This window comes from Bubalus bubalis, chromosome 18, assembly GCF_019923935.1.
Source record: "Bubalus bubalis isolate 160015118507 breed Murrah chromosome 18, NDDB_SH_1, whole genome shotgun sequence".
Lineage (NCBI taxonomy): Eukaryota > Metazoa > Chordata > Mammalia > Artiodactyla > Bovidae > Bubalus > Bubalus bubalis.
In genome coordinates, this window is record NC_059174.1 from 23,793,540 (window position 1) to 23,820,740 (window position 27,201).

A 27,201-nucleotide genomic window follows, 5' to 3' on the forward strand; every position below is an offset into this window, starting at 1 on the left:
ACTGAAACAGAGCAGGACCCTGCAGGGTCTTCCTGGACACAAAAGCCCTTCTGTGTCCTCCATTTCTTGCTTATGAAAAAAAAAAAAAAGGCTTGTCTCCTAGGCATCCCCAAGTTCCAAAGAGCAGGCTCAAGCAGTTAATGATTAGGACACAACAGTCACAGGACTCCTAATTCCTTCTGAAGGGACAGAGATAAGAATCTGATGCACATTTCTGAGCTATTCTTCAGAAACTAAGACAACCCCCTCACCACCCAGGTGGAGGATGGTGACATCAGGCTGACCACAAGCAACACAGAGCCCCCTGCTGGCTGGAACCAGAAGGTCGATGACTGGGATTCCCGACGTTTCACTGCTACCTCCCACTGACCGATCAGAAGGTCCACGAGCTATTATGCATCTGAAAACCCTCTGCCTTGTCTTTAAAAATCCTTCCCTGAAAGCTACTGGGAAGTTGAGATTTTTTTTTTTTTAGTGTGAGCTGCCCTTTCTCCTTGCTTGGCGTTCTTATTTTGCTGCAAAGACTACTGTCAAGAGTTTGGCTTTATGGGACTTCCCTGGTGGTCCAGTGGTTAAGAATCCACCTGCCAATGCAGGGGACATGGGTTCAATCCCTGGTCCAGGAAGATCCCACATGCCACGGAGCAACTAAGCTCTCATGCTCTAGGGCCTGTGTCCTGCAACCAGAGAAGCCACCAAAATGAGAAGCCCATACATCAAAACTAGACAGTAGCCCCCACTTCCAGCAACTAGAGAAAGCCCAGGCATAGCAATAAAGGCCCAACACAACAACAACGAAAGAAAGACAGACAGAAAGTTTGTGTGGAGTGGGAACGCTAACCTTGCTTGGTTACAACACAGTCATAGCTCTCATCACACTCCCAAAGAGAGCCCTGCCTTATACCTTCCAAGACGGACATTTCTCTATCTGAGCCGGGTCAGACCATCCTCACTAAGAAGATCCTAACATTATGAAGGGATACACAGTCTAGAATTTTGCAACACTGACACTGTCTTCCCATAATCGTTTAGTTAAAGCTGTTAAATCTCAGCAACAACAAGGTTTTCTCTCTCTTACCTGAGAATTCGTACTTAGCACAGGACATGTCAATGGTTGACTCCAGGTCAATCTTGGAAATGTCTGAAATCCAAGACCGGAAATGTTCAAACAGAATTTTCCTAGGAATGTAAACAAAAGATAACTTGTTATACCATGATGGGGGCTCCATTTCGATCTATGACATAACTATTTTTTCCTGCAGGTTTTGGTTAATTGAAGAGTCATTCTTGAGAATGTTCTTCACTTTAAACTTGCCAAGTTTAAGACTAGTATTCCCAGAGAAATAAATGCAAACCTCTCTAGTGTAATATATTTTGTTCTAATGTTTTAGCTTATTTTCTTCCTCTTAAATTTATAGTATTGCCCTATCATGATAGCGGTCTGGCCTTTGACAGCAGAATACCAATGTTCTAGTCCAAAGTTACTGACTTCTAGACATGCTTTTCAGCACTAACACTAGCTCTATTATTTAATGAACACTTGGGTGGGTAACACTGTTGAGGATTAAATACTTTAAACTACAGTAATGGTGACTACTACGTTAATCGTGTAACAATCGAGAAACTTTTTTCATATAAGTTCTGATACTAAGATGATACCAAAGAAAAGATGGTTGAACATTTCCATTTACAGCTAAAGTGGCTCTGTATAGAACTTTAACACAATTTAAGACTCACTAAACTCTGAAATTAGGTTAACTTTGATGGATCAACATTTTTATGTCAATTTTATCTCCATAAAATTGGGGAAAATATTTAAAAAAATATTTTTAAAGGGTTTATGTGAGTTCAAATTTTGCACATGAAGAGATAACACTGTTTCAATCATCTTAATCCAGATGTACATAACTGAAATCCCCATAAAATGCAATTGTGCTGTTAATAACGAAAGATCAAGTCTCCAGGTTGATCCCCTGAAATTTTATTACCAAATATCTTTTTATACTGTATACTACCCAATCCAGAATGTTCCAGAATATACTGTATTTGTTAGTCCAACCATAAGTGCCATGTAACTTTTACAGGCAGAGTTGCAAATTAGAATAGACCAGCAAAGCAAACTGCAAACCAGGCTTCAGGTAAAGTGGGTGGTCAAAGTCTTGGGTCTTAAACGTTTATGCAACTGATATTATCAAAGCCTTCCATCCCTCTTTTACTGGTAACATCAGCTGCCACAAATTTATTCCATAGAAAGCTCTTCCTCCAGTCATCCCACAAAGGTGTCACAATTATAGGGCTATTTTCTGCCATCATTCTCATTTGTTAACAGTACTCATGAGAGAAATCACAGAATCTAATGGGGATATAAAAAGGTCACCTTTCTGTAAAGACAAGGAATTCCATCTCTCACACCATCTGGCTGTTACCATTTGGGTACAGAATGTAACTCAATCCCAGAGGAAAGAAATGCTGATCAGAGGCGTGGTGTGAACTAATGAGACAATGCCCTAAAAGTATGGCCACCGGGGAAAAAGGTCTAAATAACTGTGAACTGTTACGAATACAGTTAACAAATACTTCAGGTTTTAGAATAAAGAATCTGTGCAGACTGCCATTATTTATGGAATTATCATGGGGGGGGGCATGGAAAAAAAACAGGATGAGAAAAAAATAACTTGTATAGATGAAAAATAAACAGCTTTTATAAAGTAACATGTGTCTAGTGTAGCAAAACTAGGGGAAAAAATCCTATAATAAGTAAAAAAGAAATTAAAAAAACCTATAATCCTATTAGCCAGATTTAAACATACCATTCTTACAAGTCTTTTTCTTTGTATACACATAGGTATACAGATAAACGTTTCTTTTTTCAAATGAGATCACATCATGTGTGCTATTTTTAACTTCTTTTCTCTTTAACTTTCTCGTTTCTCTTTAACTTCTTTTCTCTTCTTTCTCTTTATATTTTTCTAGCCTATGCCTTTGCCAGCAGTAAGTATCACATTTTATAAATCACTTCAAAAAACACTGCAAATTAAACTGGGACAAAACAGTAACTGTGTGAGATACTGAGTCTCAGAAAGATTAAAATGTAAAAAAAAAAAAAAAGGGTCTTGGAATTGATGAAACAACTACCATACTCATGTGCTGAGTATTTAATGGTATTAGTTCAGTTCAGTCACTTAGTTGTGTCTGACTCTTTGAGACCCCATGAACTGCAGCACACCAGGCTTCCCTGTCCATCAGCAACTCCTGGAGCTTGCTCATTTAATGGTATAGTTTTCCACTTTGTTCTGTACCATTATCTGTATAACTCTTGATGGATGGCCATTTAATTTATATGTAATTATTCACTATTATAATAAACAATCTTGTATGGAATCTTTGAGCACATCCTTATTTTCACAGGACAAATTCTTGTATGTGGAATTATACTACAAAAAGAAAGCACAACTTTAAGGGTTTTGATACATTTTTCAAAACCATCTTCTAAGAAAAATTGCAGCATAGTATATCTACACTCCTGTCCACACTGGAGCTTTTGTTTTAAACATATGTCAACCTGACGATATGAAAGACGGTACTGCCAGTGTTAATTTGTTTTCCTGGTTACTAACACAGTCATTTTATCACTGAAAACTTTGGCCATGGAATCAGACAGACATGGATCTGTATCTCAGCTCCATTTTCCCCTAGATAACTTTGAAGAAATTACTTACTGTTTCCTCCTCTACAAAAGGGGACAATAATGCCAACAAAGATGGCATGACGTAACATTTAAAGCACTTACTCCTTTGCCTGGCACATATTAGGCACCCAACAAGTATGAGTATTCCTTTACCTTAAAGCACAGATGTGGGGCTCTCTTCTCTTCTTCAGATCATCAGACTTGACCATGAAAAAACAAAAAAAGGATTTCCTTCATAAATCAGACACACAGAGCAGAGCAGTTTAGGAAGGGAGCATGCTGGCAGTCCAGCACTGTCATTAAGAGCCTGGACTCTGAAGCCAAATTGCCTGGGGTTGACACATGGCCCCCTCCATTTGGCAGCTCTGTGACTTGGGCACGCTGCTTAGGCTCTCTGTGCCTTATTCACTCCACAAATACCTACAAAGGCATTACAGCGGAGCTTACATATTCTTGTGGGGGAAAGACGATAAACATTAAAAGTTGATAATTAGAATAAAAAAGGTGAGAAATGTCAAGGGAAAATAAAGCAGAGTACGAGGGACCAGGAGTGCTGAGAGCAGGGAAGGGCTTGCAATATAAATTTGGTGGCCAGGTTAGACTTCATACTCGTGCAGCAGAGGCTTGAAGGAAGCTGGGAAGTGTACCCAGGGAAGATCTCAGCAAAGCAGATTCAGTGTCCTGAGTGGGAAGAATGCCTGGCCTGTTGAAGAAATCATAGGATGAACTTAGCGAGTTGGAGGCAGCAGGAGGTGGGGCCAAAGATGTAATGGGAGACGTACAACCACTCTGGTTTTTGCTCAGAGAAATGAGAACCATAGGAGATTTTGAGCAAAACTTTTTAGAACTGAGATGAAATTCACTTAACATAAAATTTACTATTTTAACATCTCCAAGAATGTAATTCAGGCCGCTTTTAGTGTTTTCACATGTGCAACTATCATGCACGCACGCTCAGTTGTATCCGGCTCTTTGCGACCCTGCGGACTGTAGCCTGCCAGGCTCCTCTGTCCATGGAATTCTCTAGGCAAGAAAACTGGAGTGGGTTGCCATTTCCTACTCCCATTACCTAATTCTAGAATATTTTCATCACACCAAAAAGAAACCCTTTACCTATTAGGCAGTCATTCCCCATCCCCACCCCCCAGCTCCTGGCAACCACTGATGTACTCTCTACATTTTGCTGGTTATTACCTATAAATGGAATCACACTATACGTGGCCTTCTGTGTCTAGCTTCTTTCACTGAGCTTGTTTTCAAAGTTCACCCATGTTGCAGCAGTAGTTAGTACTTCATTCCTTTTTCTGGCTGAATACTACTCCACTGTATAGACACACCACTTTGATCTATCCATTCAATATCAGCTGATGGATACTGGGTGTTTCTACTTTTTGGCTATTATAAATATTGCTGCTTTGAAATCTGAGTACAGATTTTTATGTGAGCAAATGATTTCAATTTTCTTGAGTCCATTAACATTTTAAACAAACACAATGGTTGTACGTGGGCCAAGGGCAGAAGCAAGGAGAGTAGTTAATCCACCAACAGGATAATCCTGGTGAGAGAAAAGGCTTGGGTCAGGTGACAGCTGTTAGTAGTGGAAGTGAAAAGTGTGTTTTTCTGAATATATTCTGACAGTAGATCCAACAGAATTTTCCACTGGAATGGAGAAGAGGTGTGAGCGAGGAATGAAGGATAACCTCAAGGTTTCTGACCTGGGTCACTGGAAAGATTGACGCTCATCAACTGAGATGGGGGGAAATTGTAGGTGGAGCAGATTTAGGGCAAGAAGACAAGGAGTTTAGTTTCTGAAAGTGTGAAACACTTAACAGATATCCAAAAGTGGAGGCAAAGCCATGAGACTCCCTGGAGTCTTCAAGGGCGAAGTCCTAGAGTACTCTGTCATTAAGAAGCCAGGTACCAAAGGAAGACCTGCTGAAGGGAACTAAGAAGGACTTGCCGGTGAGGCAGAAGGAAAATGAGTGTGAACATAAAGTATCCTGAATGTAAAGTGAAAAACAAAAAAAAATCAGGCTAGTCCTAATGACTAACTTGGTCAGGAGAAGGGGAAGTTGTTATAGAACCAATTATCAAGTCAATTCATAGCACAAGCAAAGAAAAAGGGCTATGAGTGAAGTTTGATGGGACAGGAGATGGAAAGTGGGTTTATGTTTACTGTCTTTGGGTGAAGAAGCCCCACAGTGAGCATAGTGAAAAATTACTCACAGAAGTTCCATTAAGCACCGCTGGGCTCTAACGTAATGGTTTCTTCTTTTTCCCTCATTACCTTAGGGCCGTTTTTACTATTTTGCCTCTCGTGTACTTCACAGAAGTATTTTTCATCTACTAAATTGCATTAAGTAAAAACCAGTTTGGCTTCTCAATTTCAGTAATCGGATATGCATATAGCCCTAAATTAACAAAAGAGGCCAAGTGTTATCAAAGCTGATATAATTACAAAAATAGATGACTATGATTTTTATTAACTTATACAACTTCACTATGGATACAAGCTATTTTTCATTAGATCTCCAGAATTAAGAGGAGAACATCATTTGTGTATTTAACCGGATTAAATCATACATATAAAAGGCCCTAAGATAGACAGATTGGGGGACACAACCAGCTCGAGTGCAAAAGACTAAACGCAAGACAGAGGAATTTGTTACTTTTACCTTAGATGAGAAGAAATAAAAGGGAAAATGGAAAGAAAACAAGACAGTTCTTCATCCTCACTTTTTTGTGATTTTAAGGGCTGTCTTTGTTTTAGAAAGATCTCCAAGAGTGATGTACACCCTGCAATGAAAAATTTCCCTCCAAACTGGGGAAACCAATGACCTATATATTTTTAAACCTAGCATGGGCCTCGCTTCTAACAGCAGGAAAACAAGCCTTGATTTTGAGTTAGTCTTCTGTCAAATTCAATTGTCCACCAATTTAAAAAGACTAGATCTAACTCTCTACAAGACATATGACAATACATAAATCCACCTAAAAAAAGACACAAACTCAAAATTTTAATTGGTTAGTGGCTCAGACAGTAAAGAATCTGCCTGCAACATAGGAGACCCAGGTTCAATCCCTAAGTCAGGAAGATCTCCTGGAGAATGAAATGGCTACTCCAGTATTCTTGCCTGGGAAATCCCATGGACAGAGGAGCCTGGCAGGCTACAGTCCATGGGGTTGCAAAAGAGTCAGATACTACTGAGCAACTAACACAGTATCTTCCAATGTACTACTCTCTATTATATCACTCCCCAAAATGTACTTATCAGCTTTCTGTACTTCTTGACTATCTTTCACCATCACTACCACCTCTATAATTTTAAATTTTAAAGGCTTTCAGGGCAGGAACTGGCAAAGACCCCCCCATAATAATTATTAACACCTAACACATAACCTAGATAGTACATTAAAAAGCAGAGATATTACTTTGCCAACAAAGTTCCGTCTTGTCAAGGCTATGGTTTTTCCAGTGGTCATGTATGGATGTGAGAATTGGACTGTGAAGAAAGCTGAGCACCAAAGAATTGATGCTTTTGAACTGTGGTGCTAGAGAAGACTCTTGCGAGTCCCTTGGACTGCAAGGAGATCCAACCAGTCCATCCTAAAGGAGATCAGTCCTGGGTGTTCATTGGAAGGACTGATGCTGAGGCTGAAACTCCAATACTTAGGCCATCTCATGTGAAGAGTTGACTCACTGGAAAAGACCCTGATGCTGGGAGGGATTGGGGGAAGGAGGAGAAGGGAACAACAGAGGATAAGATGGCTGGATGGCATTACCGACTCAATGCACATGAGTTTGGGTGAACTCCGGGAGTTGGTGATGGACAGGGAGGCCTGGCGTGCTGCGGTTCCTGGGGTCGCAAAGAGTTGGACACAACTAAGCGACTGAATTGAACTGAACACATAGTCAACACTCAGGTTATGTTAAATAAATGAATGCTTTTAACAACGTCAAGACCAGACCAGGACCCCCAGTGGCAAACCCAAACTAAAACCTCAAATTGATAAGGTATTGAATGATTTTTATAGACGATTTTCTGAAGTGGAAAAGCTAATGTGAAATGGGCATAAATACCTGCTGGAATTTATATAAATCGTTATACTTTTCATGGAAGTCCAAGTTCAAAAGTTCCTTCTGAAGTCCTTCCAAGAAGTTTTGGCTTTGGATGAAGTTTGGGATCACGCAGTGAAGAAAGGGGTCCATGTCCATGACAATGGCTTCTGTTGGGAAGAAAGTGTTATCTGTGACTTTTCCTTCTTGTATTTTTGACTCATGAACAGCACAGCAGAGAGAATACAAAAGGGATGGTGATGAATTTTTGGAAACTTAGTACCTAAAGTCAAAGATTTTGGGGAAGAACTATAAGTTCTTTTTCTTTTCTCTTCCCACTCAATACTACTTTTCAAAGGCATTGTGCTTAACAATGTTAGGCCTTAAGATGAGTATAGGTGATATCACTAAATTAAGATGCCTGCTGTTTTGGAGAGGTTTTTAGTTCATTGATTTGCTTACTCAGCTGAATGCATTTTAGTCTTAATTCATTTCCCCCTAAACTTCAAATGAAAGCAGCAAATTCAAGAATAGCAATACTGGCTGGCAATTTTTTTTTTCAATCCTTTTTCTTTCCCTAAGGTACTGCTAGAGAAAGTCATAAAATATATATATATATATATATATATATATTTTTTTTTTTTTTTAAATAGGGTCAGGCATAACCTCCTCTAACTCCTTGAGTTTTATCTCAACGTTTTACCCACTAAAGCTGGTGGTAGAGATTGTGTACCCCTTTAATAAAACTCACGGCCACCACCACGCACCAGGTGTCAGGCACAGTGGGGCTTCATAGTATAAAGCTTACAGGTGTTATCTTGTTTAATCTTTTCAACAGTTTTAAGGTAGACCCCATCACTATCTCTATCCCACACAGAAGGAAACTACAAAATCCCTGGTGTACAGAGCTTCAGCATGAAGCCATCGCTTTACATGTGATCCGGAATACCCAAGACTCATCTCCTTAAAGCACCTAACCAATGAAACAAAAAACCTGTGCTCGATTCGGCAGCATTTACACTAAAATTGGAACAATACAGAGAAGATTAGCATGGCCCCTGCGCAAGGATGACACGCAAATTCTTGAAGTATTCCATATTTTTATGTATGGCAAAACCAATACAATATTGTAAAGTAAAAAAAAAAAATAATAAAAATAATAAAAAAATATTAGAACACGCTGATAGCCATGCCCACAAAGAATATAATACTTTTGTTAGATTTGGCTGCATTAGCTATATGTGGAAAAATAAAAAAAAAGAAACAAAAAACCTGGCAAACTTTAGAAGCGAAAGTATGATGCAATAAGCAGAGTCCTTATCTTACAAGGTGATATTTGAAGCTGAGGATGAAATCATTTGAGGCAGGTTCCTTCCTTTGTTCAAACCATGTTTACTTCCGTGGGTCATGCTGTTGAACTACAGGCCAGCAAAACTGAGTAAGCCCAGGTGCCTACTGTCAGGCAGCTCTCAACACATGCTCTGGCTACGCGATCACAGGACAAACAAGCATCACCTTCAGAGGAAAAACCCGCAAAAGCCACTCGACTAGGTGTCCAAATGCTTACTGGTCCTTACTCAGAAAAATATGTATTGATACATGCAGGCATTAGCTCATTAATCACTCTCATCTTTCCCAGAGAAATATTATAGATTAAAAGGCAAAATGGTTGTCCAAGGAGGTCTTACAAATAGCTGAGAAAAGAAGAGACATGAAAGGCTAAGGAGAAAAGGAAGGACAGACCCATTTGAATGCAGTTCCAAAGAATAGCAAGGAGACATAAGAAAGCCTTATCAGTGATCAATGCAAACAAATAGAGGAAAACATCAGAATGCCAAAGACTAGAGATCTCTTCAAGAAAATTAGAGACACCAAGGGGACATTTTATGCAAAGATGGGCACCATAAAAACAGAAATGGTATGGACCTAACAGAAGCACCATAAGAACAGAAACGGTATGGACCTAACAGAAGCAGAAGATATTAAGAAGAGGTGGCAAGAATACACAGAAGAACTATACAAAAAAGATCTTCACGATCCAGATAATCACGATGGTGTGATCACTCACCTAGAGCCAGACATTCTGGAATGTGAAGTCAAGTGGGCCTCAGGAAGCATCACTATGAACAAAGCTAGTGGAGGTGATGGAATTCCAGTTGAGCTATTTCAAATCCTAAAAGATGATGCTGTGAAAGTGCTGCACTCAATATGCCAGAAAATTTGGAAAATTCAGCACTGGCCACAGGACTGGAAAAGGTCAGTTTTCATTCCAATCCCAAAGAAAGGCAATGCCAAAGAATACTCAAACTACCACACAATTGCACTCATCTTACACACTAGCAAAGTAATGCTCAAAATTCTCCAAGCCAGGCTTCAATAGCATGTGAACCGTGAACTTCCAGATGTCCAAGGTGGATTTAGAAAAGGCAGAGGAACCAGAGATCAAATTGCCAACATCTGCTGGATCATCGAAAAAGCAAGAGTGTCCCAGAAAAACATCTACTTCTGCTTTATTGACTATGCCAAAGCCTTTGACTGTGTGAATCACAACAAACTGTGGAAAATTCTTAAAAGAGATGGGAATATTAGACCACCTTCCCTGTCTCCTGAGAAATCTGTATGCAGGTCAAGAAGCAACAGTTAGAACTGGACATGGAACAACAGATTGGTTCCAGATAAGAAAAGGAGTACATCAAGGCTGTATATTGTCGCCCTACTTATTTAACTTATATGCAGAGTACATCATGCCAAATGCCGGGGCTGGATGAAGCACAAGCTGGAATCAACGTTGCCAGGAGAAATATCAATAATCTCAGATATACAGATGACACCACCCTTATGGGAGAAAGTGAAGAAGAACTAAAGAACCTTTTGATGAAAGTGAAAGAGGAGGGTGCAAAAGTTGGCTTAAAACTCAACATTCGGAAAACTAAGATCATGGCATCCGGCCCCATCACTTCACGGCAAATAGATGGAGAAACAATGGAAACAGTGAGACTTTATTTTCTGAGGTTCCAAAACCACTGCAGATGGTGACTGTAGCCATGAAATTAAAAGACGCTTGCTTCGTGGAAGAAAGTTATGACCAACCTAGACAGCATATTGAAAAGCAGAGACATTACTTTGCCAACAAAGGTCCGTCTAGCCAAAGCTATGGTTTTTCCAGTAGTCATGTATGGATGTGAAAGTTGGACTATAAAGAAAGTTGAGCGCCAAAGAATTGATGATTTTGAATTGTGGTTTGGAGAAGACTCCTGAGAGTCCCTTGGACTGCAAGAAGATCCAACCAGTCCATCCTAAGGGAAATCAGTCCTGAATATTCATTGGAAGGACTGATGCTGAGGCTGAAACTCCAATACTTTGGCCACCTGATACGAAGAACTAACTCATTGGAAAAGACCCTGATGCTGGGAAAGACTGAAGGCAGGAGGAGAAGGGGGCGACAGAGAATGAGATGGTTGGAGGGCATCACCAACTCGATGGACATGAGTTTGAGTAAGCTCCGGGAGTTGGTGATGGGCAGGGAAGCCTGGCGTGCTGTAGTCCATGGAGTCGCAAAAAGTCGGACACGATTGAGCTACTGAACTGATCTTAGTTTACACAGTTAAGGAGCTGAACCCATTGCCCAACGACGCACAAAGAGTGAAGAAGATGCTAACTCGCTAATCTCTAAATCCAGGATTTCCACCAACTTGCATGCCCTCTACTTCCTGAAACTTTCTGGCCTTCATTTCTTTCTCTACTGGGTTTCTAAAGCCAAATGAACTTGGATTAAAAAGGGACAGCAGGCCAGGCAGGAGAGTCGGAGGTGGCCAAAGTCACGTTCTCTCCAAGAGCCTCTTGTACTGTAGCCTTGTTGCTCGACTGCCAGGACTTTTTCAGAGGCCCCCAACCCGGCGCTGCGCCTCCCTCTTCACAGCGCCCTCTTACCGTGGCGGAATGGCGTCCTGCGACTCCAGGCCTCAGCCACTTGCTTCTTCAAAGTTTCCTCTGTGACAGCATCCGAAAACTTCGCCATCACCTCCTTCTTTACTTTTTTCCCCGCCCGGTCAGAACCCGGCTCAGCAGGCCGCTTTCCGTTCATCTCTTCGCTAGCTACAAGATCCACGGCACGCTGAAATAGCAGCTCTTTTCCTAAGGAGACTATAATTCCCAGAATGCCTCCTTTCCGGTGTTTCCCTACTGCTACCCAATAGAAAGCACCGAGGTAAAGAAAGGCGGAACCAGTACCTGATTTACCAATGGGAGCCCCAGATACTGCAGCCATCCCAGCAGTGATTGGATCGTTAGGGGATAGGACACCGCCTTTCTACTTCCTGCCGCCAGAGGCTCCGGGTGCACTTCCGGCGTGCGTATACCTCCTTCGGCGTTCTCTTGTTAATGGCCGCCGGCGGCTGCTGACTGGGACGCGGACAACCGCTGCTCACACAGGGAAAGTCTCCCTGCCTCCCGTTTTCCGCTCGCTGCTAGTGCCCGAGCTCGCCAGCATGTCCGTGGTGCCGCCCAATCGCTCGCAGACCGGCTGGCCCCGGGGAGTCACCCAGTTCGGCAACAAGTACATCCAGCAGACCAAGCCCCTCACCCTGGAGCGCACCATCAACCTGTAAGTGCGGCCTGGTCCTCGCGCGCGATTCTGTCTGCATCCCTTTGGTCGTGAGCGCCCCTAAAGACTCCAGTCTTCTGGGCGCCCTCGGCGGCCTCCCCTTCCTCACCTTCCAGCGCCACAGGCTAGAGCCCTACTTGAGAGGGTTTTCCCTTTCCTGGAAAGATGGCTTGTTTCCATGTCCCTGCATTCAATGTGGAAAACGCTTTGAACTCATTCTTTCCCCACGTCTGTGGAGATAACCAGCCGCAAACCGTGGTGTTTATCCTTTAACGGCGCGTATATGGCATTTTGTGTGTTTTTATTTGGTGTGAGTAACGTAGTATCGTTTTTGCCGTTTAGGCTTTGCTTTAATAGTAAGCTTTCGAGATCTAGCTATAACGCGTAGGCTTAGTCTTTTCCTCTGTTGTTTTATTGAGTGTGGGCTCCTGAATACATTTTATTCATCTGCTTAGGGCTGTCTGACTTTTATTCATCTGCTTAGGGCTGTCTGACTTGCCCCATGTTCCGTTACATGTTTTCGCCGCCGCAGCGACAGCATCCGAGCTGCCAGGAGGCCCCAGCTTGGGAGGGGGCTGGGGCTTTCATTGTAGATGGGCTTTCATACCTTGGAGGTGGTAGGTAGTTCAGGCTCTAAGCCGTGTCTGACTCTTCGGCGTCCCAGGGACTGCAGACGTCCAGGCTTCTCTGTCCATGGGATTTTCCACGCCAGAATACTAGAGTGGGTTGCAATTTTCCAGAGGATCTTCCCGACCCAGGGATCGAACCCGCGTCTCTTGCCAGGCAGGCGGATTCTTTACCACTGCCTTTTCTGTCCTTGGAGAGGACCAAAATGTAGCTCCAGAGAACCCATTGTGGGCTGCATTTTACTTTTAACATTTTATTGTTTAAGCGCTTCAAGCCATTGCATTTCGAAGCCACTCTCAAAAGTAATCTGTGGCAGGGAATTGAAATTTGGGCTATGTCTTGCTCAAGAAGTTTATCAGTATGCTTTTTCTGTTAAAAAAAAAAAATCATTTCTGAGAGTTTGAGAGGCACCATGGTGCCAAGCTAATGGAGGAAAATGAGCGGTTTATGTTGGTCAGTATTTAAAGGATGCAAGGATTTACTGATACTGGTGTTTTGGTAGGGAACATTAGGTATTTCTTTACTTTATCTTCAAATAAATGAAATTTGCTCAAAAGGGCTTTGAATTGAAAAGATGGTTTTGTTTTATTTGACAGAACAGGTGATGGAAATTCAGGTAATAAAAATGTTGGGTTTATGAAATCTGGAACTATACAAGCATACAAGTAATAGGAATTCCCTAGTGTCTCAGACCGGAGAAGGCGATGGCACCCCACTCCAGTACTCTTGCCTGGAAAATCCCATGGATGGAGAAGCCTGGTAGGCTGCAGTCCATGGGGTTGCTAAGAGTCGGACACGACTGAGCGACTTCACTTTCACTTTTCACTTTCATGCATTGGAGAAGGAAATGGCAACCCACTCCAGTGTTCTTGCCTGGAGAGTCCCAGGAACCGGGGAGCCTGGTGGGCTGCCGTCTATGGGGTCACACAGAGTCGGACACGACTGAAGTGCCTTAGCAGCAGCAGTGGCTCAGACAGTAAAAGTCCACCCGCAGTGCGGGAGAAGTAGTTTCAGTCCTTGGGTTGGGAAGATCCCCTGGAGAAGGATATGGCAAACTACTCCGTTATTCTTGCCTGGAGAATCCCACGGACAGAGGAGCCTGGTAGGCTGCAGTTCATGGGGTGGCAAAGAGTCGGACATGACAAAGCGACTTCACTTAACTTCATAAAAGTAGTAGATACTGTATATGTTAACAGACTTCCCAGGTGGCACTAGCGGTAGAGAATCCACCAGCCAGGGCAGAACAGGAGACACCATTTTGGTCTCTGGGTCAGGAAGATCGCCTGGAGGAGGAAGTGGCAACCCCTCCAGTATTCTTGCCTTGGGAATCCCATGGACAGGGGAGCCTGTTGGGCTGTGGTCCATGGGGTGGCAAAGAGTTGGATATGACTGAGCGACTGAGCATACGCATACAAGTTAATATCTCTAGCTATTACACTAACATAATAGCATTTTAATTTCATATCACATCTTTAGAAAAATCCTCATAGTATTCCCATGAAATGGAAAAGGCTAAATGTTTTTTGTTTAAATGTGAAAGCACAGCTTCTGTATTACTTTCATTGGTTACTATAGTTAGTGCTCACAGTTTTACCTTGCTTTACCTTGATTATTCGATCATTTTGCATCAAACCATTATGTCGAACTGCTACTGCTAAGTCACTTCAGTCGCATCCAACTCCGTGTGACCCCGTAGACGGCAGCCCACCGGGCTCCCCCGTCCCTGGGACTCTCCAGGCAAGAACACTGGAGTGGGTTGCTATTTCCTTCTCCAGTGCATGAAAGTGAAAAGTGAAAGTGAAGTCGCTCAGTCGTGTCCGACCCTCAGTGACCCCATGGACTGCAGCCTTCCAGGCTCCTCCGTCCATGGGATTTTCCAGGCAAGAGTACTGGAGTGGGGTGCCATTGCCTTCTCTGAACTAACTTGGTGGAAATGTTTCAATTTTTGCTCCATTAAAGTTATGAGTTAATGGATTCGCAGTACTTTGCCTCTCCTGTATAATCACAGTATTCAGAAAGAATTGTTGTGAATTCAGTTCACCTGGTTGAGTAATGGCCTAAATTGAAAATAAGTTCTCTCTTCTCCAGTATATTTTATGAGGAAATATTGCATGAATGCTTAGTTTGTAGCAGGCACTAGGATTAATGCTGCGTAGACGGTGATGAGGAAGTCAGGTGTAGTCCCTGCTTTACAAAGCTCATAGTAGGATGGGAGTACTACAGATGTGTCTGGGCTGGCACTGACTTCACAGCTGAACAGTCTTATATTTCATCTTAATGGCATCTCTTGATGTGAGAGCTGGGTTTGCAATCGAGATGTATTAGAGCTATCTTTAATTCTAATTCAGGTGGTGAGAACTGAATGTTAATGTATACAAAGCTTTTTTTTTAATTGCAGGGCACAAAGTGCTATGTGGGGTTGCTGCTACTCATGATGAAGGTGTTAGATTTAGCATTGAGTCTACTGGGGAAGGTCCTAAAATCTTTAGAGCACCTTGGAAATAGTTTATTTTAGTTACTTTAGCGCTGCTTCACTTATGCCTGGAATTTGGCTTCTGGGATTAATTTTTTTTTTTACATTTTGGCAACCTTGATTTGTTCCCCTTCTAAGAATAGCTTAGTGGATTAGTTATGTAGTTGTTGACTTCTAACACAAGGTGTTTTGGTAGACAAGATATGCTGGGGACAGGCAAGTGTGGCCAAAGCATTCTTACCCAAAGGTTTATAATCAAAGGCTGCTTTCTGTAGTCTTATGATCAAAGGGTTGCAAGGTGGTACCTGTGATGAAATATGAGTTTTTAAACTATTTTTAAGGAAAAAATATTTACTAGGCAAGAAGAACACTTTTCAATATGTTATATTTTGAATTCTTGCTAAAGAAGTAGAGAATGTTTATATTACATCTAGTCAGCAAAAGATTCAAATGAAGAGAAAGGAAGAATAAAGATACTGAATAGAAGAAATGCAGAAGGCTCAACATCTTATAAGGGAAAGAAAAGCTCACCTGAAGAAAGGTACCAGAAAACTCTGACAATAGTTGACGGGACAAATAGAAAATAAATGAGGAGATGATGGAAAGTGGTGGCTCAGTTTGTAGAAAAAGACATCAGCCATTAGCACCCATAATTAATAGAATTTATGATTAGATTGGTAGAGGAGCCCAAGGCACATTAGCCAGGTTGACAATGTTAGCATCTAATACCAGAGGATTGCCAGTTTTTTGGAGAAGGTGATGGCACCCCACTCCAGTACTCTTGCCTGGAAAATCCCATGGACGGAGGAGCCTGGTGGGCTGCAGTCCATGGGATCACGAAGAGTCGGACACGACTGAGCGACTTCACTTTCACTTTTCACTTTCATGCATTGGAGAAGGAAATGGCAACCCTCTCCAGTGTTCTTGCCTGGAGAATCCCAGGGATGGGGAAGCCTGGTGGGCGGCCATCTATGGGGTCACACAGAGTTGGACATGACTGAAGTGACTTAGCAGCAGCAGCCAGTTATTCAGATAGCCACTCCTCTATGCATTTAAGAGCTTTAAAGATATTGTCATCTATACTTGACCTGGACTTCTCTGGTGGCTCAAATGGTAAAGCATCTGTCTACAATGCGGGAGACCCGAGTTCGAACCCTGGGTTGGAAAGATCCCCTGGAGAAGGAAATGGCAATCCACTCCAGTACTATTGCCTGGAAATCCCATGGACAGAGGAGCCTGGTAGGCTACAGTCTGTGGGGTCGCAAAGAGTCGGACACAACTTCACTTCCCTTCCCTTCACTTCATCTATACTTGAGAGTTCAAGTAGGAAGTAACAGCATTGAGCTAATGAAAGCTCTGGCTTTAGAGTCCAGAGAGCTAGATTCTAATCTCTGCTGCTGCTGCTGCTACTAAGTCGCTTCAGTCGTGTCCGACTCTGTACGACCCCAGAGATGGCAGCCCACCAGGCTCCCCCGTCTCTGGGATTCTCCAGGCAAAAACACTGGAGTGGGTTGCCATTTCCTTCTCTGCTGTCTTATTAACTAGTTGTTTAACTTTTTTCAAATTCTTTGTCTCTAAGTGCAATATATATACACTTTTTACCAAGGTTTCTTTTATGTGATTGGTGTCTGTCCTAGTAATTTATGGTCTACAGTTCTCAGATGTCTGTCTTTGGATCACAGGTACCCTCTTACCAATTACACTTTTGGTACAAAAGAACCCCTCTATGAGAAGGACAGCTCTGTTGCAGCCAGATTTCAGCGCATGAGGGAGGAATTTGATAAAATTGGCATGAGGAGGACTGTAGAAGGGGTTTTGATTGTCCATGAGCACCGGCTACCCCATGTGTTACTGCTACAGCTGGGAACAACGTTCTTCAAATTGTAAGTGTCATTGGAAATGAACAACTTTGAATAAGATGGCTGTTTTATGCAGCTTTAAAATACAGCTTTAGCTTTTAGTCATTTGTCTCAACAAACATGGCTATTACTGGAGTCTTGGAAGAGAAACTCAAAAGCATTTTTTTTTTCTCCATTGCAGTGTTCATTTATGAACTATGGTCTAACTAGAATGGCCTAACTATAAATCTGCATGTTTCTGTGTATTGTTGATGCTAATGACTGAGCTTGAGAGAAGCCCTATGAAACAAACGCGTCCAAGTTCAATTTCTAGATGTCTTTGTAGCATTACTGAGAACAATTGATTTTATTTCTTGCTTAGGATCAATAGTGTTTCCTGTTCTTAAAATGCTTTACATTTTTATAGATGATTGTTTAGTTTTCTCATTTAAGTTTATAAATCTCTCAGTATGTTTAGTCCACAACTGTTTGACTAGATTATACCAAAAAGAGTGTTCTCAAATACTTAGTTTGGAATTCTTAAAAAATGCCGCATTCTTCAGATCTAGAGAATGTGGGTCCACTGCTCTCTCAGCATTTCTAGACTCCATTATCACTAGATAACTTCCAGAGAGAAAAAATCGGGATGTACTGGTTTCCAGCAACTATGTGATGTTTATGTTGTGGTACATATTTTAAGACTAGGGTTTGTCTACTGTGAATCTCGTGAATGGACATGAATTCCGTTTTCTAGCACATTCTTCCCCCTCCATTTGACATTTGTTTGCTTTAATTGCCTTACGTGACACCGAAATGTGTTATGAAGTTACTTGATAGAAATAGTAATTATTGTGTTTTTCCTGTTAACCAAAATTGTTAATACAAGTTGAAAGCTGACATTTTAACCTTTATACAGACCTGGTGGTGAGCTTAATCCAGGAGAAGATGAAGTTGAAGGACTAAAACGCTTAATGACAGAGGTATTTTTCTGTTTAACCACTTTGATGATTTCATTAATGCTCATCTAAATACCATCAACTTAATGCATAGTCAGATTTTTTTATGCCTTGAAAAGGATGAGTTTATTTTAAATATTTAGTTTTCTGTAAATAAAACATAAATCTTAGAGTGTTAGTATAATGTTTATTTTCTGTAAGGTGAACTTATACTTTATCATAGCATTATTTTCCATTGAAATAGTTGATGTAGCAATAATGGTTAATAAAACATTTACTGAGTATTGACTGCTAAGCAATGTTCTAAGTGCTTTACATGCAATAATTTGTTTAAACATCATCATAGCATTAGGAAGTGGGTGCTGTTAATCCTGTTTTACTGATAAATTAGGGCACAGAAAGTGCAAGTAGCTTCCTTGATATTTTACAGCTAGTGTATGGTGAAGCTGGAGATTTGAATTCAGGTAATTTTATTCCAGAGTAGGTGTTGGAATTTTGACAGGAGAATGATTCCTGTTACATACCTATTTTCATTTTTGCACATACCTTTTAGGCTTTGCCCAGGTTGTGCTACTTTTTAGAAGCTGTTCTAATGTCTGTCTCTAAAGACTTGGGGCCAGATGCATATAGATGCTGGAGGTTTTTGAGATTGTAGGCTGTTTCATTAATAAATAGTTTTCTTTCTTAGCATGCAACCCCCCTTAGTTACAAGACTAGTACATATTCTGTGCAAAATCCTTGGCAAATACAGAAAGGAGACAAAACTAAAACCTGTATTTCTTCCACTTTGACTTGTTTTTTAGTATTTCTAAAATGCAGTGTTAGTCTTAAATATTGTGCTGTGTTTGAACTTTCATTTATATATGGTAGATTGAACCTACCTGCTTACCTCAGCTTTTTCTTATAACTCCACCAAAAAACATTAAAGGGGTTTTAGAAAGATAAAAGTCCAGTAGGTTGATGGAGTGTAAAATGAGACAGTAACAAGGAAAAAGTGTTTGAAGGTAGAAGGCAGATGAGTGAATCATAATTGACTTAGCCAAAACCTCAGTCTCCTAGAAGGGCAGTCAAGGACCCAGCACTGTAGAGCATCAGAAAAGCTTAGGAATTGGGGGTACTTGTGAAAGAGGGGGTGTGCATGGACTGAAAGCTGAATTGACTGGCAGTCTGCATAGGATTATTGATGTACCTAGATCATCTTCCCTACTTTACATTTAGACAAAGACTGCTGCTGATTAATTCTTGGTAGAGATTGAATTGGAAAACACTAAGCAAAGAAAAAGTTAAGGAGGTGGGGAGAATAAGTGAAGTTACAGCCTGAATAGTGAGACTTCTACCAGGCTGATAGTGTTAACAGCTAGTTTTTATACCCCAGACAAAATTAGAGGGTTTCCCCACCACCCTGGAGAAAATGGAGGGTTCCAAAGAATACTTTGATGATAGATAATATTTGGGAATCTCCCCAAAGAACTAGGGTAGCCTTGTCACTCATGTACACAGAGTTGTCAGTTAGGCAGCTTATTTTACCCTTAATTGCGAGCAGGTATCCAGTATCACCAGGCTTTTGGGGAAAACTTCTAAACAGGAAAGAGCAAAAGAAGCAAAGGGAACTTAGCAGAAACAGAAAATTCAGTTATCAGTAGAATTATAATTAATATTATTGATATGATAAAAGGAGACATTGTATCTGTAGAACAGTGTGCCATTAGAAAAGACTATATAGCCAACAAAAAAGGACTCATGAGTAGTTTTTTTTAAGGCAGAATTAAAAATTGAGTAATGAGTTAAAAAATTGAGTTGAAATCTACCAGAAAGTAGAACAAAAAGAACATGGGTAAGAGAAAAGGATCAGTATAAACTGTAGAAACAATAAGGACCTACTATATAGCACAGAAAGCTATATTCAGTATCTTGTAATAACCTATAATGGAAAAGAATCTGAAAAAGGATATATATATATATTTATATATATATATGTATATGTATAACTGAATCATGTTGCTGTACACCTGAAACATTGTTAAGCAACTATAATTCAATTAAAAAATAAAATCTAACCTGGATAAATAAAACAGAGGAAAAGGAATTAGCAAAGCAATAATTCAAGAAAGTTTCCCAAACCTAATCATTAGTTTTCAGATTGAAAAGACCTACTGGCCTTCTCTCTAGAAAAAGGGTAAAGAGAAAAATCCTGAAAGTTTCCAAAGTTGGGGAGAAGGAATGGGTAGACCTGGGTTAAATACAAAAACATTAAAGTCAGAAATGGCATCAGCCTCCCAGAAACAATACCAGAAGTTAAGTCATGGAGCATACCTTCATAAATCTGAAAGTACATAGTGTCCATCTGAGACTTTTTTATCTAATCAAACTATAAGTCAAGTGTGCAGATAAAGTTATTTCCAGCCCAGCAGAGTTTCTATAAAGGTGATGTCTTTTATACCTTTTTTTAGGAAGCTAGTGGATGGAGGATATTCACCACTAAAATGAAAGAGTGAACAAAGAAAGAAGGGACAGGGTTAAGAATATAGAGAGGATCTAATAACACAGGAGAGAGAACAAGGGAAGCCCTAGAATTCCAGCTGTGAATCAGGGCTGAGAGCAACTACAGATTGAAGCAGGATGATAGAAAAATGTCTCTTAGGAAAATAGAATAATATTTGAATTGAGAAGAAATTTAAACTCTTGTGGAGAATGTGGGGAATGAATTAGTGATAGTGAATGAAATGAGTATTGGCTCTGAAGGAAAGGATAGTTGTTCAAATAGGGGTGTGTAATTATAGTTTAATAAATGCTCTGCTGATTCACCAAGTCATATTAAATACTGAATGTTGATTTAAATACTGACAATGGGAGCATGGTAGAAGAGAAAGTATGAGTGAGGAGTATGGTTTTAAGATCTAAATCCTTGTTCCACAGTAGAGGGTGTTAAATTTTTTTTAAAGGTTTTTAAAAATGAAAAGCAATCAAGAAATGGCCGTAAAAGAATATTAAAAATGTAACTATTAAAAAGTATAGTAGAGAGCTTGACAAATACTACCTCAGCCAGGTGATCAAGGTTAATATTTAATATCAGCGATAAATCATGTTAATGGAATGTACCCCCTTGCAATGATGTGATGAGAATGAAACTTCACCTCTGTGATTTTCCTTCCCCAATTCCCTGAAATCTGAAATCTCGGTCTAATAGAGGGACATTCTATAAAACAGAATACCTAACTCCTACTCCTCGAAACTGTGAAGGTTATCAAAAATAAGGAAAGTCTGAGAAACTGTCAGTCTTAGAGAAGCCTGAGGAGAAATGCAAATATAGTGTAATATCCTGGGTGGGATTCTGGAACTGAAAAAAAGACATTAGGTAAAAATGAAGGTTATCTGATGAAAATATGCACTTCAGTTAATAATAAGGTTATCAGTGTTGGTTCCTTGGTTGTGACAAATACGCTATCTAAATGTAAGATAATAATAGGGAAAACTGGCTGTGGGACATTTGGGAAGACTCGTCAATCTGTAGATGCTCTCAGCTCTGATTCACAGCTGGAGTTCTAGGGCTTCCCTAGTTCTAGGCTTCAACTTTTCTGTAAACCTAAAACGGAGATAAACAGTTTATTTAAAAACAAGAAGAATGCTTTTAAAAACGAGGCAAATATCAGGGGGGGAAATGGCTAAGAGTTGACAGTTGTAGCCAGTGGGAATGGTAAAGTGGGACAGTTAACTGCTTTTTCTCTTCATGAACTTTGTAAAACCATTTTTGGCTAATTAAAATGTGTAGATCATAACTCTGATTAAGTTAAATTTAATCTTATGATATACAGATTTATGGAAATGAAAACTGAATTTTGCATACTTATTTCTATAGCTTGGTTAGGTGGGTGATTTACAAAAGCTATAGTTGATTCTAGAAAACTGTTGTATGCCGTTGGTTGATATAGGTAATTAATCTTTGATTTTCAGTGCCAAGGCATAGAACAGATGGGTTGGTCCTCCATCATTATGTTGATGCTAGCTTGCCAGTTTTGAACTAATAGTTTATGTCTTGAGTAGAATGACACAGATAAATTGTAGAAAGGAAATTTATATGGGGGCATATTAGCTATTCATCTCTATTAGGAGTGCTGTGAAAAATACCTTCTTCAGTGAAGAAGGATATTCATTGGTATGTATATTTAGTTTACCGGCTCTATCATTTCTTTTTGACAGATATTGGGTCGTCAAGATGGAGTCCTGCAAGACTGGGTCATCGATGACTGCATTGGCAACTGGTGGAGACCAAATTTTGAGCCTCCTCAGGTCAGTGTTCAGTTATATTTGCTGGGCATTTGGGGAAGTAGGAAACTGATTTAATTCTAGCCATTTAAAAAGTTTGCAAGAGAATTTGACTTGAGATTTCCTTTTTTCTCTCGTTAATTTAAATTAAAAAATAAAAGCCAAGCATTTTTTCTTTTAAAGGAAAATTTCAAATATGTACAAAAATAGCATAGTAAAAGTGAACAAATCCCAGTAGCTGTCACTCACCCCACCAATTAGCTCATGGTCATACTTCAGCAGTCCTATTCCTTTTGACTGCTCCATCCCTGCTGTCCACACTTTTGTTGTTTTGAAGCACGCTCTCCTCATTGGATCTCTCTGATGCCAGTGTGCATGGTTTTCATGATCATGTATGGTACCTCCAAAGCCTGAGATAGCTAGCTGTCTTGATTCATTATACCCTAGGGATGTCTCTGGTATGGAATTACTGTAGTCGGAGGACTGTTTAGGTCCCATTGGGATGGCACAGTGGGAATAGGCTTTTCCAGTTAGGTAAGAGTTGGACAGACTCAGCTGAATCCTGGCATCATTGATTAACTGTATCATTCTGGGAAGGATACTTAGTCTCTGCACAAGTTTCTTACAGAAATGGGAATGCTGATAACCTCCTTTAGGCAGCCTCTGTTTTTATCCTCCTTTCCCATTATGCCTGTTTTTAGCACTTTTTAAATTCCCCTGCCCTCAAATACTTCAAAAAGGAAAGTAGGCTTCTCTGAATATATTATGGGGAGATGCAGGAGAGGTTTCATTATGTGTGCACAGCAGCAGCAGAAGAAAGCTTTATCTTAGGCTTTTAGAATTCTTTGTGTAAAATTCTTCTTTCTCAGGTAGCAACCTTCCCTCTGTACTTCTCTTTTTCCTTTGCATTCTTCAAAATATTTTCTCCATTTTCACAAACAATTTGACTTTGTTCAGCTGACAGAGACCACTCATCCAGTGTTCCTGCAGCATTGTCACATGTGGGGTGTGTGGTGATTGTGGGGAGAAATTTCCTGTCGAGCACCTCATTATATTTAAACTTTTTATTTAGTAAACATGGTCTGCATCAGGATTCTAGCAAATTTAACTTTATAATGATATGTTTTTAAAAGACAACTTTTATTATAAATATTTATGTCAGACTTCATTGTGTTTAAACTTGTCAACCTATAATTGTTTCTGTGACTGAATCATTTACTGCTTGATATTTTATATTTATTAAAGCATGTATTTATTAGTTCATCTGTTAGGTACCAGATCTGTTAGGTAAAGGGAAAACTAGAAAGGGTTCTTCTTCAGGGAGTTTACACTGTATTAGGGGATAAACACATAATAAATAGATGAAGCCATGGTGTACATGTTAAAATTCTATTGGGGTTATAAAGAAGTTGGTCTTCAGGCCTGATACTTGAGCTTAAAGTCTGAAATGGGAGAAGTTGGTCAGTGGAGGCATGGGAGGTGTCAGGGATGTCTTGGCAACTACAAATTATTCTCTTATAATTTTAGTATCCATATATTCCTGCACATATTACAAAACCTAAGGAACATAAGAAGTTGTTTCTGGTTCAGCTTCAAGAGAAAGGTAAGTTACTTTGTTTTTGAAGGCAGCCATCTAAAAACTTCTGTAGTGTAATTTCAAGGATACCTCTATTTGTGGTTTTTCCTCAAGTTACTTGAATTTGGGAATTTATTGTAAAACTAAAAACTCATACCATTTTTATCCACAATTACCTAGTTTCTTGGATATGCCAGTTATGTTACCAGGGAAGAGTAAATAACTGGAGCAAAAAATATCAGGTTATAGTATTTTTAATAACTTTAGCTGCTGGTATTAATTTCACATTGTGATAAAATTTTAGGAGACAAATGAATTGATTTTTTTATAATAGAGTCTTTAGCTCTGTTGTGCACATTAACAACTAATTACTCTGATTTTTGATACTTTTAAAATGGAATTCAAAATAAATTAGAATATCAAGAGTTTCTTCCCCTTTCTCCCAGAGCCAGCACTCAGAAGGTGCTCTTGGTTGTTAACAGCATGGATTTCTTTAGAGTCCATTTCAAAGCTGTGACTTACCTTCTCTTAAAAGACACAATCAAAATGTGTTAATGAGAATTATTTTTTTTCCTCAGAAGTTTCTCAAATGTAAAATTGGTGATTACTAGTGAAGCAGAAGCAGTGATTATACAAGGAAGTATAGAAAATGAATACTGTTTTTATTGTAGCCAATAAACACTGTTTTTGTTTTAGCCAATAAACACTGTTTTTGTTTTAGCCTTGTTTGCAGTCCCTAAAAATTACAAGCTGGTAGCTGCACCGCTATTTGAACTGTATGACAATGCACCTGGATATGGACCCATCATTTCTAGTCTCCCCCAGCTTTTGAGCAGGTATGGAAAGTTGGGCTTTTTGTATTTGCTTCATCTAAACTGGCGGATTTAAAATAATTCAAGCCACTTGAGGAGGGATGGTTCATAAATTTTGGTCTTCAAGGAAACTAAGACAGTAGATGGATCCCTAGGTCTTATGTAGATTAAGCCAAAGATGACTATGTCCTCAGACCTTAAGTTGCAGCATGACATTCTGGTATTTGTGCTTCTGTTCTTCTCCAAATCTGGTATTTTCTACAGGTAAGTTTGAAATCATCATAAAAGAAGAGATGGTAAAATCGTAGTCGACAATGTGTAATAAATATGATGGGAGTTACGTATATAAAATTGTGGAGAATTGAATCTCTTGTCGTAATGAGTATTCTCATTACTCATTGGGAAATCTATTCAGGTCCAAGTTGGGGCATGTAGGATTGAGTCCTGAATTTTTACATAGAGTTTAATTTTTTTTTTTTTTTTTTAAGGCAGATGGAGTGATGAAAATGTGTGTTGTTTTGTTTTTTAAATTGACTTATACTGGTTGAGGTCCTTGTCAGTAACAGATAGGACTCACAGAATAACATAGTGGTTAATAATATGGATTCTACAGTCTGTGTGTGGATTTGAATTTCACCATCATTGCTTCCGGGCAGTGTGGTCTCTAACAAATTATTATACCTATTTCTTCACCTGTAAAGGGGGATGGTAGACCCAGCTTCAAAGATTTATAAGGACTAGGTGAAATAACATATAATAAAGTGCTCAGAATAATGCCAGGCACCTGATAAATGCTTAACAAATGTTACTTTGAAAACAATTTCAGTTGTGATCTTGGCCTTCTGTGAAAGCGTGTTAAGTGTGAAATTGGTCTTTCTGTTCTGGCACTGAAGTCAGACTTCATCTTTTGTTCCTCTGCTTTGGTCTGTTGATGGGTTATACATTGAAGTATGGGATATGAAAAAAGAGTCATGTTACTCATTTATTTAAACACTGTCAGGTAACAGTAATTGTGCTGGGTGGTCAGAATACAATGAGGTATAAAAATGTTTACTTCCTTCAAGGAAAGTGGATAATCAAACTTACACTATTAGAATTTTTTTAAATTATAAGTATTCAGCAGCATTGAATGTAAGATATGACAAGTGGAAGAAAAGGGTGTCTATGTAGAAAATGCCCAAAATATCAAGGGAGAGTTTAAATGTCCAGATAAATTTATCTAAGGTAGAAAAAATGTAAATAATATTGTTTTTAATAAAGATATTGTTCTTTTTAAAATTCAGGTTCAATTTTATATACAACTGAGTTGCTGCACAGTAGAGAAGTAAGAGAAGCCGTCTCTGTGAGCACAGCTATACACAGTGTAGAATAAACGTCCCTGAAGTTTTTTTGATGTTATCTCTTTCCCAGTCCTGAAATTACCACCTACTTTGTTTTGTCTGAATAGTAAAGTTAATGTAAAAAGCTAGATTGTGCTGTAAACAAATGTAATATTGTTTAGTTTACTTTTGGTTTTACACAAATATTTTTTGTACAATATTAAAGAAAGTGGACTTCTTTCTATTTGCTTTTTTGTTGTTGTTTTGTTTTTTAATTTCACATTAAACTTGTAAAATTCTTACAGGCGAGGATTCCTTTTCCCCAATTAGACAGGTGAATGTTAAGATATAATGGCTGATTAAGGTCAGTCAAGCCTTAAGCGAAGGCTTAAGTGGGACTCTTTGCTCTGATACCATTCTTGGGGGTATACTCCCAAGACCATGTTGTAGATTTTTGTGATGAGGATTGTCTGTTACTTTGGGGAACTACATTTGCTTGATTGAATCCAAGGTGTAACTGCTATACCAATTTTACACTCTCTACGAGTTTTATCACAGCAGAACTCCAAGTGTATTATTGATGAGTACATTTTATACCAGCGTAGCTAGACCTTATTTCACAAGCAACAGACGTTAACCATACAGGAAACTGTTAAAATTGACCTGGTCGGGAAAAGTCATGGGAGTTGGTATAAAAAGAGGTCCAGGGCTCAATTAAACACCCCCCCTCCCCAATAAGGGAAGTATTCATTATCTGTGCTCTTGTGAAATTATGTGTCTTAGTTATTTTTACGGCTGCGGTGAAATGGTGATCTGTGAAGGAAGTTTCTAAAAGTGGGTCTGTTAGGTTTTGAACTCTTGGATTATAAAGTTTGTTATTTCAATTAATGTGGAGTTATAGCCAATGAGATGAAAGTTTGGTTTTAAAAAGTGACATAAAGCCTTTTCAAAAATATTTTGGAATAATCAGAATTAGATTTTGTCAGCCT

At 39.6% G+C, this 27,201-nt stretch overlaps 2 protein-coding genes and 1 non-coding gene across 5 annotated transcripts in view; 2 read left to right on the plus strand and 1 right to left on the minus strand.

Moving 5' to 3' along the window:
• The window catches only part of OGFOD1 (2-oxoglutarate and iron dependent oxygenase domain containing 1), a 30,215-nt gene extending 18,305 nt beyond the window's left edge, over nucleotides 1–11,910 (minus strand). The window contains exons 1-4 of one of the 3 annotated variants that reach the window (XM_006053663.3): nucleotides 11,676–11,908; nucleotides 7,770–7,915; nucleotides 3,842–3,888; nucleotides 1,079–1,179 (exon numbers count right to left, since the gene is read on the minus strand). In XM_006053663.3, coding sequence (XP_006053725.2) covers nucleotides 1,079–1,179; nucleotides 3,842–3,888; nucleotides 7,770–7,915; nucleotides 11,676–11,829 — 448 coding nt within the window. In that variant the 5' untranslated portion in view covers nucleotides 11,830–11,908. Of the gene's footprint in view, nucleotides 1–1,078; nucleotides 1,180–3,841; nucleotides 3,889–7,769; nucleotides 7,916–11,675 lie in introns of all 3 variants that reach the window. The other 2 variants (XM_006053664.3, XM_025268693.2) reach the window with 2 other exon arrangements.
• On the plus strand, nucleotides 8,742–8,848 carry LOC112580507. The gene has a single exon (XR_003104902.1). It is a non-coding gene; the product is annotated as a U6 spliceosomal RNA (small nuclear RNA).
• A 171-nt stretch (nucleotides 11,911–12,081) lies between the features above and the next one.
• NUDT21 (nudix hydrolase 21) lies at nucleotides 12,082–26,456 on the plus strand. Its single transcript, XM_006053662.3, has 7 exons — nucleotides 12,082–12,348; nucleotides 17,131–17,331; nucleotides 18,203–18,266; nucleotides 22,440–22,529; nucleotides 24,033–24,108; nucleotides 24,803–24,917; nucleotides 26,177–26,456. Exons 1-7 carry the CDS (start codon nucleotides 12,233–12,235, stop codon nucleotides 26,196–26,198), a joined length of 684 nt encoding a protein of 227 aa, XP_006053724.1. The 5' UTR covers nucleotides 12,082–12,232; the 3' UTR covers nucleotides 26,199–26,456.
• The last annotated feature ends 745 nt before the right edge of the window (nucleotides 26,457–27,201 follow it).

Coding starts and splice junctions, on each gene's coding strand:
- NUDT21 (XM_006053662.3), top strand. CDS start 12,233: ATGTCCGTGGTGCCGCCCAATCGCTCGCAGACCGGCTGGCCCCGGGGA. Junction 24,109..24,802: donor GGTTCAGCTTCAAGAGAAAG/GTAAGTTACTTT, acceptor TTTTTGTTTTAG/CCTTGTTTGCAGTCCCTAAA. Junction 24,918..26,176: donor CTCCCCCAGCTTTTGAGCAG/GTATGGAAAGTT, acceptor TTTAAAATTCAG/GTTCAATTTTATATACAACT.